Genomic DNA, 18,234 nt, shown 5'->3' on the forward strand with positions numbered 1-18,234 from the left:
AAAGTCAATATTTTATGGGAGAAAATTCCACGTTTCGAAGTCAACCAACAGGGGGCGACAACTTCAAAGAATCAGAATCAGAATCAGAATCACTTTATTTGCCAAGTACAGCGCATGTACAGGGAATTTGACTTCGGTTACTTGTGCTCTTGTGCAAACTAGCAAGGTAGAAGGATAAATAATAAAGGGATAAATAATATAAAAGAAGGTAAGTGTAAGGTAGCTGTATGAATAAATAAACATAACTGAATAAGGAAATAGATTGAAATAACAAGACAAAAAGATAAAAAATGAAAAATGCAGCAGCAGTAATTCCAGTTGGACAGTTTATGTGATTGTTCAGTGTCCTTGAGTAGTCTGGAGTCAGGTGTTCATAAGAGTCACAGCTCGGGGGAAGAAGCTGTCTTCGTGGCGAGTGGTTTTGGTTCGCAGTGTCCTAAAGCGTCGCCCTGACGGGAGGAGGCTAAAAAGGCAGTGTCCAGGATGAGAGGGGTCTTTTACGATCCTGCCAGCCCGCTTCCTGGCACGGGATCGGTACAGGTCCTGAATGGGGAGAAGGCTGGTACCAATAATCCTCTCAGCAGATCTGATGATTCTCTGAAGTCTGTTTCTGTCGTGTCTGGTAGCTGAACCAAACCAGACCGTGATGGATGTGGTCAGGACAGACTGGATTATTGCAGTGAAGAAAATGGTCAGCAGCTCCTGAGGCAGGTTGAACTTCTTGAGTTGTCGCAGGAAGTACAACCTCTGCTGAGCCTTTTTCCGGAGTGAGTCAATGTGAGCGGTCCACTTAAGGTCCCGTGAGATGGTGGACCCCAGGAACCTGTGTGAGTCTGTTGAGGGGACAGTGCTGTTGAGAATTGTGAGTGGGGGGGGGGGGGGGTGGAGGGGTTCCTCCTGAAGTCCACTGTCATCTCCACTGTTTTGAGTGGGTTCAGCTCCAGGTGGTTCTGGCTGCTCCAGAGGACTAGCCGCTCCACTTCTCCTCTATATGCAGTCTCATCACCGTCCCGGATGAGCCCAATGACTGTGGTGTCGTCTGCAAACTTCAAGAGTTTCACAGAGGGGGCTCCTGATCTGCAGTCATTGGTGTAGAGGGAGAAGAGCAGAGGGGAGAGAACACACCCCTGGGGGGCGCCAGTGTTCAGGATCCGGGTGCTGGATGTGAAGCGACCCAGTTTTACCTGCTGCCTCCTGTCGGTGAGGAAACTGATGATCCACTGACAGGTGGGGAGAGGCACGGCGAGCTGGGACAACTTCTGGTGGAGGAGCTCTGGGACGATGGTATTAAATGCAGAGCTATAGTCCACGAATAGGACCCGTGCGTAGGTGTCTGCAGAGTCCAGGTGGTGCAGGATGTAGTGGAGAGCCATGTTGACTGCGTCGTCCCCTGACCTGTTTGCTCTGTAGGCAAACTGCAGGGGGTCTAGCAGAGGCTCTGTGTTGACCTTCAGGTGGTTCAGCACCAGTCGTTCGAAGGATTTCATGACTACCGAGGTCAGGGCGACTGGTCTGTAGTCATTTAGTCCTGTGACTGGGGACTTCTTGGGGACTGGAATGATGGTGGAGAGTTTGAGGCATGCAGGTACCACACACATCTCCAGGGAGCTGTTGAAGATCCTGGTGAAGATGGGAGCTAGCTGGTCAGCACAGACTTTCAGGCAGGAGGGAGAGACTCCATCGGGTCCTGGAGCCTTCCTGATCTTCTGCTTCTGGAACTGTTGACGCACATCTCGTTCACAGATCGTCAGTGCGGATGAGCTCAAAGATATTGGTCATAAATTAATAAAAATTGACAATTCTGCCCTTTTAAAAATGTGATTTGATGTAGAAAAATCTTTATTTTTCTTTTTTAGATTATTTTTCCCCCAAGGGTTGTCATGGTGAATCTTGTGCCACTATTCCACCCCATCAGTAGTAGCCTCATCTTCACCACACTTTGTCTTTGGTCTTTCAGATAAACCCCCCCCGGCATTGTTTTTCTTACCAAAAATATCAACGGATCATTCTCGTAACATGCCCAAACCGTTTCAAACTGGTTTTATCTCCAAACATCTACTGTTCCTCTGATGTTCTCTGTCCTGATCTTATCTGTGCAGGCCATTTCCAAAGAGAACCTCAACATCTTCAGAGGATCGGCCTCCAAGTGTCTTTATCTTTAAACCACACAACATTGCTGGTCTCAACATTGTCCAAAACATTGTTAATAATAATAAGAGTTCAAGTAAAGCTAATTTATTAAATGCATTGATTTTAACAAGGAAACAACTTGAAGAATGCTTTGAATCCTTTGAAGCAACATGTCTGACTATACAAACATATCAACAAGATCATGCCTTTATTTAGTAAAATACAAGTTTATACAAGTATTTTTAAAAGTATATAATTATAAAATCTTGAATAGATGTGCCTTTATTTTATTATTATTAAACCATCCATCCTCTTTTTAAAGCTATATCCTAGTGTCACATGGATTTCCTGGAACCTAAATCCTCCATTTTACATGTAAACTGAGAGCCTCTTGGTGCACAAACTGTGATTTTACCTCCACATTATACACTACTTATCTATTCTTATTCATATTTCTATAACAGTAAAGGCAGTTTTTTGGTTTTGACAAGATTCCAAAACTTTTCATGCGTTCATTTTTCTCTCTCAAAGGTTTTATGTTTTGCTTGTAAGACATCAAATTTTGTCTCTATGACTAAAGGTGTATGAGGAATTTACCAGAATAAAGGTACTACTTTTTTGTCAAATTGATTGAGAAATTATGACAATAAAATTAATCTAAACTTCAAATGAAATATATCATTCTTTACTGATTAATATTTGTTGAAAACACATATTTTAGATAAAATTAAGGGGGATTCTACTAATGTTGGAATTTGCACAAGGTATTCTCAATTATAAAAAATGTACAGATACCAACTTGATACTTGAGAGCCAGTGAGTGCATTCTTCTTTTGTGTGGCTGGTGCAATGAATTGCAAAGCCTGCTTATGTGAAGCATCTCACTGAAATTCTAGGCTGTGTCAGTGACAAGCAGCAAAGCTATGGCAATACTCACTGGTATGCAAGGAAATAGCTGGGCCTGCTGATGCATGTTTTAAAAGCTCAGATTCCTGGCAAATACAGCACAGCATGAAAAATATCTCTGAAAATATCTACTTATAAATTTCCGGTTAAGGTAAGTTTAAGGTTTTGAAAAAAACTTTGGATTCATTTCATTCAAAATACTTTGAAACTGTTGCGATTGCTGGATCAATCAGGGGGTTCATATTATAAGAAAAAGGTTGCATGTTGGACTGATTTTAGCCCATACTCTGTTCCATGTTGACACTTTAAAAGTGTATTATGTGCAATCATGCGAATAATCAACATTCTTGTGAAGGTGAACCTGCTGCCCTCTGATCTTTTGCCTGGTTCTCAGAACTCTGGTTTTATGGGTTGGCCCAGAAGCTCTGGCCCCCCAAAAAAATCTGCATTAAAGCTCACCCGTGCTCATGCTGACAGTGCGCTGGTGATAAGCCAGGCCTGAAAGGAAAGTGCTGAGACGAAAGAGATCCCCCCGGGCTACCAAAGACTGCAGTGCTTCTGGGTGAAACAGGAAGGGGGGGGGGGGGGGGGAATTAAAAAACTAATTCCAGATGACTCATGTCCCCAGGGTAAATATCTGTAGGCTGACAGATAATCAGCCTCTTTAAAGGAGGAACTTTTTAGATCAGGGATAGTCAGTAACGTCTACATATTGTCTTAGAAATTTTTGAACTTGTTAAGTGAACATTTCCTTCCAGTGTAGTTTAAAAACATATAGTATATGACTAAATGTTATGAATGAATGAATGAATGAATGAATGAATGAATGAATGAATGAATGAATGAATGAATGAATGAATGAATGAACGAATGAATGAATGAATGAACACGCAATTTTCCCTTATAGATGCACAAATCCTACCCAGAAAAGGGGTTTAAAACGTTCAAATAATAATAAAGAACACAACGAAGCGCGTGATGGGTCATAATTAACACGCATGTAGGCACCGGCTCCTGCAAAGGTGTAACCTGTTATGACAACAGCTCAGCAGCAGGCTGGTCAAACCGGTGTTGAAAGCCTTCAGGTGTGCACGCGCCCTGACTTGAGGAGAAACACACCCCTGTTTGCTCTGCTTGTCCTTTACTCTCCGCAGGAACGCGTTAACCCCGCTTTTCCTCTCGAGACGCGCGTGTCGCTCGGAAAGAAGGTTCCATTTGAAATCCTGTCGAGAGGGGACAGCCATGGAAACTAATGGGATTGAAAAGAAACTTACAGGTAAGTAAGTGTTGATTCTGCAAAAGAAACGCGTTTTTTTTGCATCTTTTGGGTGTGACCACTTAAGGAGAACAAAAAACTCTAGTGACATTTCCGTTTCTTAGTTTTTAACAAGTATGTTGTCTTCTAATCTAAACTATCACAGTTTCATTTCTCTAATGAGGACATAACTAACTTAAATCACAATTGCATCAAGATTACATTAAACAAAAAGGTGTGGCTCTTTCCATCAAGTTTGGTTTGTTGCAAATACAAACAAATGTTGCCAAAACAAAAGCGCGCTCGATCCCAGGTTTGACAAACTATCCGTGTTTTACAAGGGGTGTTGTCCGCAGGCGGTGAATAGCGGAACATGACCCTCTTTTGAGCATTCAGGGTGGTTTTGGACTCTCACACCTATCGTGTAACACGACGCTGAAGTTCGCTTCCGATTCGCGAGGGCACTAAAGGAACCTTCCACTGCATTTTTCGCAATAAGATCCCCTAGAATTAGGTCCTGTTAAAAATCACTGGACCTGGACTGCTCAAACCTGGATTAAATTGTGATTTAGATACAAAAGAATACATTAAACACAGTTTCTGATTTGTGAAACCTTCCGAGCAGGAAAGCCACAAAAACATAAACCTATCATAAAGTAAATGTGACCAAACCAACTTGTAAGATAACCTCTCTTTTTGGACCCTGATATTTTAATGGTTTTCTTTTCCCATTTCAGTTTCACCCAAACTCTTACTCTGATGTTCATATATCTTCTCTCCTCCGTTGATCGTTTTGCAACACAGAAACTGTTTTTTACAATCAAAATCATAATTTAATGCAGGTTTGAGCAGTCCAGGTCGTGTGGTTTTTGAAGTGGACCTAGTTCTAGGTGATCTTAATGCGAAAAATGCAGTGGAATGTTCCCTAGCAAATCAGAAGCTGTGAATCGGAAGCCAACTTCAGCGTTCAAGAAACACCATATTGAGGTAAATCACTGCTATCTGAGGCTTGACCACTAGAGGGAGCCAATGCTGAAGAAGTAAATGCCTTTGTTTGACAAAAGAAAATCCCCTCCCAAAATAAATTACTTTTTCGTTTGTAACAATCAACATTTAGGTATGTATTTAAATCCAACTGAACACATTTTTCAACTGACATCCCAGCATTATTGAGAAACATGGGGTCTTTTTGTTCAAAATTCAACAACATAAGTTGAAATTTAGATTGATTTAGTTCAGTGTTTTAGTACATTTTTTGGCATTTATTCCAAATGTATAACAGACAGCTAGCAAAAGTTGGGTGACATACCTTTTTTTTCCTATCAGGCAAAAAGGAGATTAGATTAGACCCAGAGAGACTACTTTGGAGATGCGAAAGTACATATAAAAAACAAAGCCTCAGGTACGAACACTTCAAGGCAAGTCAATCACAGTGATGATGGTATTTGGTTATTTGTATGATCTTAACCAACAATACTTTTTCATAATTTTTTATTTTTAGTTTTTAAAAATTTCAGAACGGTTTGGTTTCATTTGTTAATCCCCTATGGGTATTGAAACATTACAAGATTATACTGTCTTTTCAATTTATTTCACATTAAAAAAAAGTGGGGAGGTGTCAGTTCAAATATGAGGTTTTATTGAAGGTGTAGTTGGTGCAGAAATAAATCTGTGGCACATCAGAATCCAAACTGATGGCAAACAATAACTAAAAATGTGTTGAATGTGATCATAAAGATGAAAAAAAGCAAAAATAAAAGGCTTTTATTTTGTAAATAATTAGAGTTGAGGACTTGTGTCAGCACATTGAGTGTAACCTGTAATTACTGAGCAGCTAGCATTTTCTTATACTAGAATGACTCATAGCAATAGACTCAACCCATCGGGCTCCCTAAATGAAGCATTCCAGACGCCATGACATTTGCTTATAAATCCCTTGTGCTATCTTATGGGGTCCAGATGACCCGATCCTTACGTTGACGTGTTATCTCTACCATGACAAAGGTGGATAAATGTGAAGAGGATTTCATGTAATCCATGGACACCAGTGAAGATCACAAATCGTTAAAGAAAAAAAGGTTCAGCGCACTGTCTAGTGGGTCTAGATGACCCCACTCCCAACGTTAAAGTGTTTTGGCTAGCACAAGGGTTCAGCACATTTTTATACTGCTTTTGCATTGCTTTTATTTTCTTTTATTCTTTTAGTTCCTAATGCACCTTGACATGATTGCTACCTTTTGATTTTGTTGCGCTCCTTGTATGATTAGAATAAAGCAATCTATTTTATCTTTTTTGGGGGGGGGACTATCAGCATAATTACATAAAAACTCTTGAAGACTGTCATTGAGGAAAATGTGGGCAGAAATGAGCTGCTTTGACTCGGCTAAATTAATTTTTGTACATTTTGGGGGAAAATGGAGTCAAAGTTTTACTTGTGCACATTTTTTATTTTATTTTATTAAACGTACTCAACTACATAAAGTGTGACTACATTCTTCTTAAACTCTTTATTTGAATTATTTTGAAATATAAAACTTCTAAAAATCATTTCTGCACTTAATAAAATAGTTAAATAATAAGACTTTTACCACTGTTTCTTTTGAGTACTCTTGTTTTTTTTAGTTTATAACCTTATTTATTAAAATAAATACTTCTAGATGGAGTAATTTTGGAAATATCTATATAAAACATATAAAAAAATATCTAATATAAAACCACATTATGTGCTTTCATTTTTTTCCCGTGTGTGTGTGTGTGTGGGGGGGGGGGTGTTATATTGCAGAAAGGTGTAGGAGTCATCACAAACAGTAACAGAAAACTTGGGTCTGCGTCTTTTCCTCACTGGCGTACACCCGCAAAATTTCTACTCAATGAGTTATATCGCTAGAGGATGTTGTTCCTCATGGGAGGAGAGCCCCGCCATCTTGGTGAGGTCAAGTCACTGCTCCAGTGCATGCATGTGAACAATTTTTTTGCAAAATGCCAGTTCATTGTGCGGGTTTTAACTGCCGAAATTGGAGAAAGTAGTCCGCGAAGGAGGAAGGCATAACATTTGACAGGTAAATACTATATATTTTTTTCTTTTAAAGCTGCAGGGGCTTCATTAATAGTTGCACATGTTGACATGCATGATGCTGCTGTCGACATAAATGTAAACTTTATTGTGTTAATCCTAACCTTTATACAGTATACTAGGACTAGGCTATTATAGACTCAGTGAGTTAACTTTTCTTACTGGTTTCCAATGGATTCAGAGTTAAGGGAAAAAATGGGTCTTAGCTATCATCAGAGCTATCCCAGATGGATCACTGTAGTTACCAACTAATAATACAGTCGGGCTATGTTCCAAACATTTTGTGGAACCAGATTTTGATAAGACTGGCCAGACTGTTCGCTTGAAACCTGGCACCATACCATCTGTGTTGCACCAAAATTGATCACTCAAATGAATCAGTAGGGTAAATCTATTGTTTTTTATTTATTTATTTTTTTTAGGGTAAATATGTTGTTAACTTTTGGACTTTTTGTTGACTTATTATTTATTGTTATTATTATTTATTGACTTACTATTGATTTATTATTATTATTAATGACTTATTGTTGGGCTTTTCTTCTTCTTACTCTTTCGGCTTTTCTAAATAATTAAAATTATTTATTTAATTTAAATGTTTAGAAATTATTTTAAAAAAATCTTTATAATAGTTTTTTTGTATTTGTAAGAAGTCCTGCAACTATGCATTTTTCATTAAAGTTTGAGCTTTAAGGCTGACCGTTTCTCATATAACAACAACAAATGATGTGTGTGTGTGTACTTTCTATATATATATATATATATACACCACTAACCAAACGCTATAGAAAGCATTGAAGCATTGTCATGTGGGCGCCGACGACCTCACCAAGATGGCGTCGCGCTCCGCCTCCGTTGGCTAGGCTTCCCAAGTGGGCGTGTCTCCTCTAGCGATATAACTCATTGTTTCTACTCCTTGTTGTTGAAAGCTCAGATTTTAGCCACGCCCCCTCTTAACGTTGTGTGATTTAAGCAGACTCATTTGCTCTGAAATATACATGTTCGGGTTAAAGCAGCCGTCAAACCCCGCGCTGTTCACTTCCTCTTCTCGGGATTTATTGCAAACCTCCCCGGAGCGTTTCTAATCAAACTGGAGCATTCTTCCTGATCCCGACGTTTCTTTTTATTTATTTTTTATTAATAAAGAAGGGAAACGTGTTAACGCCCACCTCCTTGCTGACGTTGAATGGGGAAGTCGGAGCGGAGGTAAAGTGAACTCTGGGGAGGCTCCACGCCCTTAAACGGGGTGATGGCGTGTGTGCGGAGACAATCTGAGCTCAGCAGGTCTCAGGAGTTATTCCAACATGCCAGGAGCCAGAAAGTGATCCAAACGAACGTGAAGCTGCTAGGTATGCCGCACGCGCCGGGGCTGACGGGTCAACCGGGGTCAGATTACACCACATCTCGTGACTTCTCTGTTGTCTGAGATAAAATGAATCCATGAAGTTTGGGCTTGTGTCAAGTTTCTCCCTCTCCAAAGGTTTGGAAGGTGACCCGGACCTCCAGTTCCTCCTGCAAGGCGGAGATCTCCTCAAGGTCCGGTCCCGATCCTGGAAGAAGACCCGCTTTCTCCAACTGCAAGAAGATTGCAAGACCATGTATCGCAAATCCGATAAACTCTTCAAGTCCCATCAGACCTGTAAGTGTTTGGAGCCGTCTTCGCCTCAGACTTTGGAGGACTTGGAAAGTGCATATGAGTCTTTTCCTTGTTGACACACCTCAGCCTGATATCTTGGCATTAGTTCTGGGTCGTAAAAGTGGAGGGGCTGTCACACTGCAGTCCTTATGCCCTCACTGTTATCTCTGTTATCTCTGGAGAGGTTGTGTGGGCGTGTTTTTTTAAATCCTGATTTTCTATTTTATTTATTATTTTTTTTTTTTTTAAAGATGGGGAGTTACACTTTTCAATTTCCCCCCTGATTTTCATCTAAGCAAAGTACGATCACACTATTGATGTCTGACAGGACCACATTACCATCCTCCTGCAATGAAGTCATTATTGAACTGAATACACGCTGTGCATAATTAATATTTGGGCTTTTTGGTTTCAGTTCCTATCGATGACATCTCGTCGGTGAGGATAGGGCGACAGTCGGAGGGCCTAAAGAAGAACACAGAGGAGCAGCTGGAAAGCCGCTGCTTCTCCATCGTCTTCAAGAGCCGCCGCAAGAACCTGGACCTCGTCGCCAGCTCACACGAGGAGGCCAAGCAGTGGGTCAGGGGTCTGGAGAAACTCCTGTCTAACGTGAACAACCTCAGCCGGCAGGAAACCAGGGAGCAGTATCCTTGAATCAAATCAAACTTTATTCATAAAGTGCTTTTCATACACGTGTAGCACAAAGTGCTTTAGATGGAAAAAAAATCGATTTAAAAACTGAAAGCAATGGCCTTCAAACACACACATTTATTATACAGGGATTATAATTTTATAAATTATGTTGGGAATTTACAAGATTAAAGCCATACATTTATGAGGCAAAAGTCTGTTGACTAAAAAAAAAGAGAAATGACAACAAAAAAAGAACCAATACTGTGTTTCTGCGACGTAGAACACATTGTTAGGATTTACTTCAGCAGTGGTTTCACAAATAAGGAAATACTATCTTACCAAATCACTATTGTTTTATTATAACGCAAGGATTTACATCTTTGCAATCAATTTGCAATCTTCAAAAAAAAAAGTTTGGGGAGGGAGGCTTACACAGCCAACGTAAAATCACAACTTTTCAAAAATAAATTTGACTTTATTGTAGTAAAATTAGAACTTTTTTCTCATAAATTTCTAACTTTTTTCTCGTAAAATTACAATTTTTTTTCTCATAAATTTCAGGACTTACTCTCGTAAAACTACAACCATTTTCCGCCATAGATTTTTGACTTAATTCTAGCAAAATTACAACTTTTTAAAAATAAATTTGACTTTACTGTATTAGGACTTTTTTCTTAAAAATTTATGACTTTATTCTCATAAAATTACAACTTTTAAAAAATAAATTTCCTGACTTTATTGTAGTAAAATTAAAACTTTTTTTCTCATAAATTTCCGACTTTTTTCTTGTAAAATTATATATATTTTTTCAAATTTAAGAATTTACTCTTTTAAAACTACAACCTTTTTTTCATAAATTTCTGACTTCATTCTCGTATAACTATGATCTTTTTCCTCATAAATTTCTGACTTTATTCTCAAAAAATTACAACTTTGTAAAAATAAATTTCCTGACTTTATTCTAGTAAAACTACGACTTTTTTCTAAAATTTCCAACTTTTATTCTTGTAAAATTACATATTTTTTTCTCACAAATTTCCAACTTTAATCTTCTAAATCTATTTTATTAATCTGTTTTACGTCACACTCACTTGGTCCAGTGTTCTTATACTGTCAATGGTATGAATAGATAAAATGATGTAAATGCCAAATAAATATTCTTATATTTCAGCTAAAAACCCCAATGATTGGTCCCAGACTCCAGATTGCATTTACCCATTTTAGGAATCGTGCTTTGCCTTACATGAGAAACTTCCCAGCTGGATCTTCAACTGCCTGAAAAAGGCGGATAAAGACAAGGATGAAAAGTTGAATCTGTCAGAGGTCAAGAGGTTCCTGCGTCTGATCAACATTGAGATGGACGATTCTTATGCTGAAGTGCTCTTCCAGGTGAAGCAGACATAGACGTCTTCTGAAGATGCTGCTGTGTTGTTTTTATTTTTTTTATTTTACTTCTGTAGTGATGTCCCAGATCATATTTTCTTCTACTTGAACTGGAGGAAAACAAAATGTTCCCAAGTTTTTGGTATTTCTGCTGCATAAACATTTCTGATTAGAATCACGAAGGGTTTTTGTCTAATACTGGAGCTGCTTTTCATTAGCTTGCAGTATTTTTGCTGTTGGAATTCCTCTTTTGTCCTGCTGCAGGTCAGATGTGAAAATTCTGCTCTCTCAAAAGACAGGTGGCTTATAATTTATCTTTAACATTTTTTTTTCTTGTTTGAATTCTTCTCCCCCATAATCTAGAATTGCGACAAATCGAAGTCTGGATACCTGTCTGGGCAGGAGATCAAAGAGCTGTACGATTTGCTGAGCCAGCGGGTGGAGATTGACGTGATCTACCAAGAGTACGCTAAAACCACGGGCTTCATGAGCGCTCACAACCTGGTAGAGTTCCTGATGAAGGAGCAGAGAGAAAGGGCCTCTCTGGCTGATGCACACAGCATCATCGACAAGTATGAGCCCGATGAGCAAGGTCAGCGTCTTTTGGGGTTTTGCAGTGCGGGGATCACAGACCACAAGTCAATCTAAAATTTTCTTTCTTGAAAACAGAAATTAAATCATCATAATGTTGGAGTTTTTTTTTTTTGTTTTCATACAAAGATGTTCTCCTGGATGATGGTGACAGTCTGTTGGTTCAGTTTTCTTTTAATTTTTGCAAAATACGTTTTATGTCGTTACCAAATAATTCTTTCAAAGGTTAATTAATTTTTTTCAGATATGGGTTCCTTTTACGATTTTCCTTTTTTTAATTGTTATTTATCTGCCTTGAAGGAATGTGGGTCTTTTGAGTTGGGAACCAATTTTATTTGTAAGGTTTTTTGCTCTCTGAAATAGTCACATTTGTTTTAGGTAATACATCTTCAATAACCCAGTAGTTATGCACATTTTAGTGGATTATTAACACCTATGAAACTGAAAATGTGGATTAATTTAAGCTTTCATGGTTAAACAGATTCATTATGTTAGTTTAGAAGCTTTTAAAGTCTTAAACTACGGACACACCAGGTATGTAACTTGAGTTCTTGAACGCACATTTAGCCTATAGTGTTCACACTGGACAAGCAGGGAGGGGCTACTCTTTTCTAAAGTTTACTTGTGCCTATTAGACACCTACAGTTGGAAGAGGGTTGGTACAACACGTCGAAATGGTGCAAATCTGTTGACGCTTGCTCCAGGCTTTTTCTTTCACAGCTCTATTCTGATATATGAAAGACTTGGTATTGTATCATTATGGTCGGGCTATAAGGGAATTGAAAAAATTCAAATAATTATGATGACTGAGAATCTGAAATTCTACAATTTAAATAAACATCAAAATCTGTAACTTAAAGTGATTTAGAAATTAGTGGATAGTTTTTTTTTTTTTAAGTTCCTGATTCTTTTTTAAATTTGCATAAGAGAATAAAATAAATCAACAATTTATTTGTAAGTATGCTCAATTTAATGTTTTCTTTCTGCTCAAAGAGAGGAGCAATTTTAAATGAAATGCATAAATAAAATGTAAACAATGATTTGATAATGGCTTCAATAGAACATTTTTATTGGAAAAGCTACATCACTTTCAAAATAAGGGGTTAAAAAATGCTTTTCATCTGTATTTGTCAGTTTCCATAGTTTTTTCCCGAATAAACTTGGTTTGGTTTCTTTAAATGTGTTGCTAAAAGTTTTAGCAGGTTTTTTTTTTGCTTGCTGGCTTGCTTGAACTTGCATTTAAAAGAACTCCCTCTCTTCTTTTTGTCTTTATGTCCCAGTCAAGCAGAAGAAACTGCTGTCCAAGGATGGCTTCCTTATGTACATGCAATGCCCCGAAATCATGATCCTCAACCAGGAGCACAAGGAGCTGTACCAGGACATGCAGCAGCCGCTTAGCCACTACTTCATCTCCTCCTCACACAACACCTACCTCTTGGAGGATCAGCTGAAAGGGCCCAGCAGCACGGAGGCTTACATCAGGTGTTAAATTCCCCCGCAGATTTTTACATAACCTGCCAGTTTGTCGGTGTGTAGATTCGCTCATGAACGATGGTTGTGAATTGGTCAGGGCTTTGATGAAGAGCTGCCGCTGTGTGGAGTTGGACTGCTGGGACGGCTCGGACGACGAGCCTGTGATCTACCATGGTTACACACTCACCTCAAAAATCCTCTTCAAAGATGCAATCCAAGCCATCAAGGAGTATGCGTTTAAGGTCTGTGCTGAGCCGTGATCGGTGACTGCATATGAGGAACTGGACTGAGTGTGACATCACCCATAGAAAACGGCTTATTTCAGGCTCCAACTAAATGAAGTCGCCATTTTTCCCCAATATGGTCACCACCATGTTGGAACCAGAAATCATTGGTAAGCACTGATTGATCTAAATCAGTCAACGTTTCTATGAATCTACATTCACAGCGCCCTTAGCAACGCATGTTCAAGCGACCACTTTTAATTAAGTGTATGTAAATGTGCGTTTTGGCCTTCCGCTTTCAAAGCCTTCGGGTTCATGCACAGCTTTCAAGAACATTTTTCAGGCTCTACATACAAAACAAAACACATGGCCATTTAACAGGTGTTGAAAATTAAGCCAGGTTGAACTTTCACCAATCAAGGACTCGAATTTGGTAGTGATGTACAGATCCTTTTTAATTCACGGAGGGCCAGCAGTTTGCAAAAAGGCTCATGGAAGAGAAATGAATAATTGTGGTTTGGACCCGGCTGGAATTATGACACCAAGTCTTTCATATTTCAGAATATAGCTGTGAAAGAAAAATGCTGAGGCGAGACTCGTGAGAAATGCACCGCTTTGACACTTCACATTAAGCCTCTTCCAACTGAATGTGGTGGACATGCGCTTGCATCAGTCCATATGCTAAACATGCTTAAAAGAACAGGCTTTTAGCGTGTTGCATGCCCAGTGGGAACATGGCATGACAAACACTCTCAAATCAGTGGTGTGCTTGTTTAAAGTCCACACCACTACCACTCGAAATGTAATGAACATTTTAAGCGTTCGGCGTGAGACACAATATTCTTTGAGGCATCCGATTGGCTAGTTTATAATTTACAGTACCGAACAATTCATTCATTCATCTTCTAACGTTTATTCTCTGTCGGGATCACTGGGCTGCCGGAGCCTATCCTGGCCACTTGTGGGCGAAGGCAAGGGACACCCTGGACAGGTCGCCAGTCTGTTGCAGTGTACCGAACAAAATCATGAAGAAAAGAAAGGATTAGCAAGAACATATTAAAATGACAAATACAATGACAGTGTAATAGCTGTTTATTTGTCAATGGAAGTTGATGGCATTTTGCCTTCTCGAAACCAGTAGCCACTTCCTGTTTGGAACACCAAGGGGGAGGAGTAACTCAGTCCAGTTCTCTTATGCAACCAATAGTTGTGATCCTGAATCTCTCTTCAACAAAACAGCTTTTGTATCTTCTGTTTGGGTAATCCATCAGACGTCCAATTATCCGGTTATCCTCTCCCTGGAGAACCACTGCAGCGTGGAGCAGCAGGCGGTCATGGCCCGCCACCTCAGCTCCATGCTGGGGAGCGCACTCGTCACCGCTCCCCTGGGTGACGGCATGCCCACCAATTTCCCATCTCCTGAGGTTGGTGCCTTTGAAAACCCCTAGAGGTAACTCTGATGAAGCCTTCTCCTTAACATCCTGCACTTCTCCACCAGGAGCTCAAAGGGAAGTTTTTGATCAAAGGGAAGCGACTGAACAAACTGGAGGCAAACTTCACCAGCGAGGCTGCAGGAGATGACACTGACGTGACTGAGGAGGAGGAGTCAAGTGATGAAACCGATGAAGAGCAAAAGAAGAAGAGCAAGGTAGCCAAGATTTTTATGGGGGTATTTTCAAACGAGCACAGTAAGGATATCCAACTTGTTTTTCTCTGCCTTTTTTAAAAGTTGAAGCTGGCGAAAGAGCTGTCTGACATGGTGATCTACTGCAAGAGCGTACACTTCAATGGCTTTGAGGACGCCCAGAAAAACCTCAGCTTCTATGAGATGTCGTCCTTTAAGGAGGGAAAGGCCATGAAGCTGGCAAAGGAGTCTGGTGAGGAAGACCTTCGGTTAAAGTGTCTTTAATGGTGCAGCCTTGCGTAGGCTGTCCGAAACATTCATTCAGAGGCTAAATACCATTGATGTTTCCTTTTTTGTTTTTTCTTTAGCAAATGCCTACATCCATCACAATGTGGAAAAGCTGAGCCGTGTTTACCCCGCAGGCTCTAGGACCGACTCCTCCAACTACAACCCTGTGCCTCTATGGAATGCTGGCTGCCAAATCGGTACAAACAAGCCTTTGAGGGCTTTCACACTGAGCTGTTTGGTCCACACCAGTTTCAGATGCTGTACTTCCTTTGATTAGCTAATCTAGGAAACTTCACGGTTCACTTGCAAAGGAATGTTGATGCGATTCAGGGCAAATGGACTACTTGGCTATGCTAATGTTGCCTTTTGAGTGGAAAAAGACGAAAAATGTCTTGGTTGTGAACAAAGTGTAGTGGAGTAACACTCATCAATGTAATGAGTGAAAGAATCTCATGATTTGGCTGCTTTTTTTGCTCAGTATTTTTACTTCCTTCTGCGCTAGGGTATGTTCACACCACCCTTGGCAACGCACGTTCAAGCGACCACTTCCAATGAAAAGTCTATGTGAATGTACGCTTTGGGTTTCCACGTTCAACACTTCTGTTCACGTTTCGCTACCCAAACTTTTGCGACCATTTTCGGGCTCTACTTACAAAACGCTTGTCCGTTGAAGGTGCGTCGCTGGTTTTACTTTTTTTTTTTAGTGTTTTTCTTATTGTTTTTTAAGTTGCCTTGAACTTCCAAACAAGCTGCTCAGAGATGGACATAAACCAGGGTAGGTTCCTTGTCAATGGCAAGAGTGGATACATCCTGAAGCCAGCCTTCATGAGGGACCCCTCCTCAGAGTTTGACCCCAACACCCCGACCCCCGGGGACTGGCGTCAGCCCAAGACTCTGCACGTCATGGTGAGTTTACCCAGGGAGGGAAAAAGCGCCATCTGTTAGCGCAGTCATGGTCACGGCAATGCCCCCCCTCCCACTGTCACCAGGTCATATCGGCTCAGCAGCTCCCCAAAGTGAACCAAAAGAAATCCTCCATTGTGGACCCGCTGGTTAAAGTGGAGATTTACGGAGTGCCTGATGACATGGCAGTGAAGGAAACCACAGCTATTGAAAACAACGGTACTTTTTTACCATTATATGTCTGGGAAATTTGGGATTTAGCAGCAGTTACTGAGTTAACATTTCTGCATACTTGTTTTGAGCTGCAAAAAATGCACACAGAACAGAAAACCCTTGTTAAAACATCACCAGGTAACTCCTGGAATGCACAGAACATTAAAAGTCAGTGACGCACACCGTCAGACAATGGAGTCGCACTGCTGACGGTAACTTCTGTTTCAGGCTTCAACCCCTCGTGGAACGAAAGCTTCCAGTTTGGCGTGTCTGTACCAGAGCTGGCGCTGGTCCGCTTCGTCATCGAGGACTACGACTCTGCATCCAGTAACGAGTTTGTCGCGCAGTACACTCTGCCGTTCACCAGCCTAAAAATGGGTGAGTTTGCTCAAATTGATAAATGTACCAGCAGCGTGTTTGGCCACGTGGATTGAAGACCTTCTGTTCCTCTCTGCTGATGACTCACTGCTGCCCCCTTGTGCCTCCACAGGGTACAGAAATATGCCTCTGCTCAACAGGAACGGAGACCTCCTCCCCTCAGCGGGACTCTTTGTACACATCATGGTCCTCAATGCTTAATGAGATGCCAGCAGCTTGTTTTTCCATAGGACCTATTTTACATGTTTTAATTATTTTACGAGATTGTTTCCCAACTTTTAGCCTGCTTTTAACTTATTGGCTAGATTCGTTTAGTCTTTAACTACAGCAAAGTCAGATTCTTAACACGTAGCATTGCGATTTTAGACATCATAGATGGGGGCTCTTCTTATAGTGAAATTGTTCCGTTTAAAAAAGTGAAACTTTTAGCCTTTTCCCCCAAAATTTGGTCAAAAAATTGAATTTTTTTTTTAGTTAAATGGTCTTTTTAATTTACTCATTTATTAGTTCTGTGTTATATTTTTCATATTACAGTATCATCTTAATGGATTTTGTGTAAATCAAAATCAGACACTAAAGACCTGAATCCTAAATGTGTCTCTAATGCTTTTTTTTCTTCTCCCTCCACCTCATTATTCTGCAGCTCTATTGTTGTGACTGAAGTTCTTTTGAAACCACGGTTTCCTTTGTGTCGCTCAAGCAGGAACTGAATTTGATTTGTTGACTAAAGGTTTGCCACTCAAACCATTCATCAATGAACATCTAGCTCACTATGAAGAGAGAAATTTCTGCACTTTGAATGCAAAAACTTATTTTCAATACAAGAAAAATGTTTTAAATAACTTTTGTGCTAGATTAAGGAAACTGAAGTGTTGACTGGAAATTTAACTTGCTCGATAAACACATTTCTAAACCATATTTTATTCATTCATAACAACACTTTACTGAAAATTGCTGCATTTGAAGACATTTTTTATAGTATGAAAAATGAATATGAAATGACAAACATGTGAGCCAAGAAATATTTAAAAAATTAATATTACAGTGGGTAATTAAAGATTAAACTGCTAAATTAAAACCTAAATTAGCTGGAAAACATTCAATTTTATTAGAAAAAAAAATTGTTATAAGGTGAGATGGCATCTTGTGAAATGATCTTAAAAGAGATGCCATCCAGAAAATTGGTGTTTTAAAGGTTAATCTTTTTAGCTTAAGGTTCAAAAGCTCAAAATACATTTTTTTTAAATTAAAAGTGGCAGAAGCCAAAAATACTGACAAGCTCACATTTCTGCTCATCCTTTACTCCTTTTTTTTTTAATTCAAGTTTTTTTCTTCTTCAGAAAAATACCAGTTTCATGACTTACATTATTTATAACCAATTCACCTTTTTTTCCATGTTTGTCATCTTGCCCGCCCACCATTTTCCACAATAAAACTGCTGAAAAAACAATAATTCAGAGAAGTGAATCTTATTTTATTTTCCTGACTCTGAGTTACCTTAACCATTGTGCTATCTTAGATGACCCC

At 39.7% G+C, this 18,234-nt stretch overlaps 1 protein-coding gene across 3 annotated transcripts; it reads left to right on the forward strand.

The window, feature by feature from the left end:
* Window positions 1–4,084: 4,084 nt before the first annotated feature.
* On the forward strand, window positions 4,085–18,147 carry LOC101163204 (1-phosphatidylinositol 4,5-bisphosphate phosphodiesterase delta-1). Of its 3 annotated transcripts, none has more exons than XM_004079027.4 (15): window positions 4,085–4,312; window positions 8,842–9,000; window positions 9,413–9,641; window positions 10,890–11,019; window positions 11,377–11,605; window positions 12,885–13,086; window positions 13,175–13,319; window positions 14,573–14,725; window positions 14,800–14,949; window positions 15,031–15,178; window positions 15,294–15,410; window positions 15,941–16,119; window positions 16,203–16,335; window positions 16,558–16,707; window positions 16,820–18,147. In XM_004079027.4, exons 1-15 carry the CDS (start codon window positions 4,279–4,281, stop codon window positions 16,906–16,908), a joined length of 2,247 nt encoding a protein of 748 aa, XP_004079075.1. In that variant the 5' UTR covers window positions 4,085–4,278; the 3' UTR covers window positions 16,909–18,147. The 3 variants fall into 3 exon arrangements, with proteins under 3 accessions (XP_004079075.1, XP_023821131.1, XP_023821132.1); XM_023965363.1 differs by lacking the exon at window positions 4,085–4,312 and adding an exon at window positions 8,374–8,710; XM_023965364.1 differs by lacking the exon at window positions 4,085–4,312 and adding an exon at window positions 8,623–8,710 and having other exon boundaries at window positions 8,825–9,000.
* The last annotated feature ends 87 nt before the right edge of the window (window positions 18,148–18,234 follow it).

The sequence above is a fragment of the Oryzias latipes genome, chromosome 17 (assembly GCF_002234675.1).
Source record: "Oryzias latipes chromosome 17, ASM223467v1".
Lineage (NCBI taxonomy): Eukaryota > Metazoa > Chordata > Actinopteri > Beloniformes > Adrianichthyidae > Oryzias > Oryzias latipes.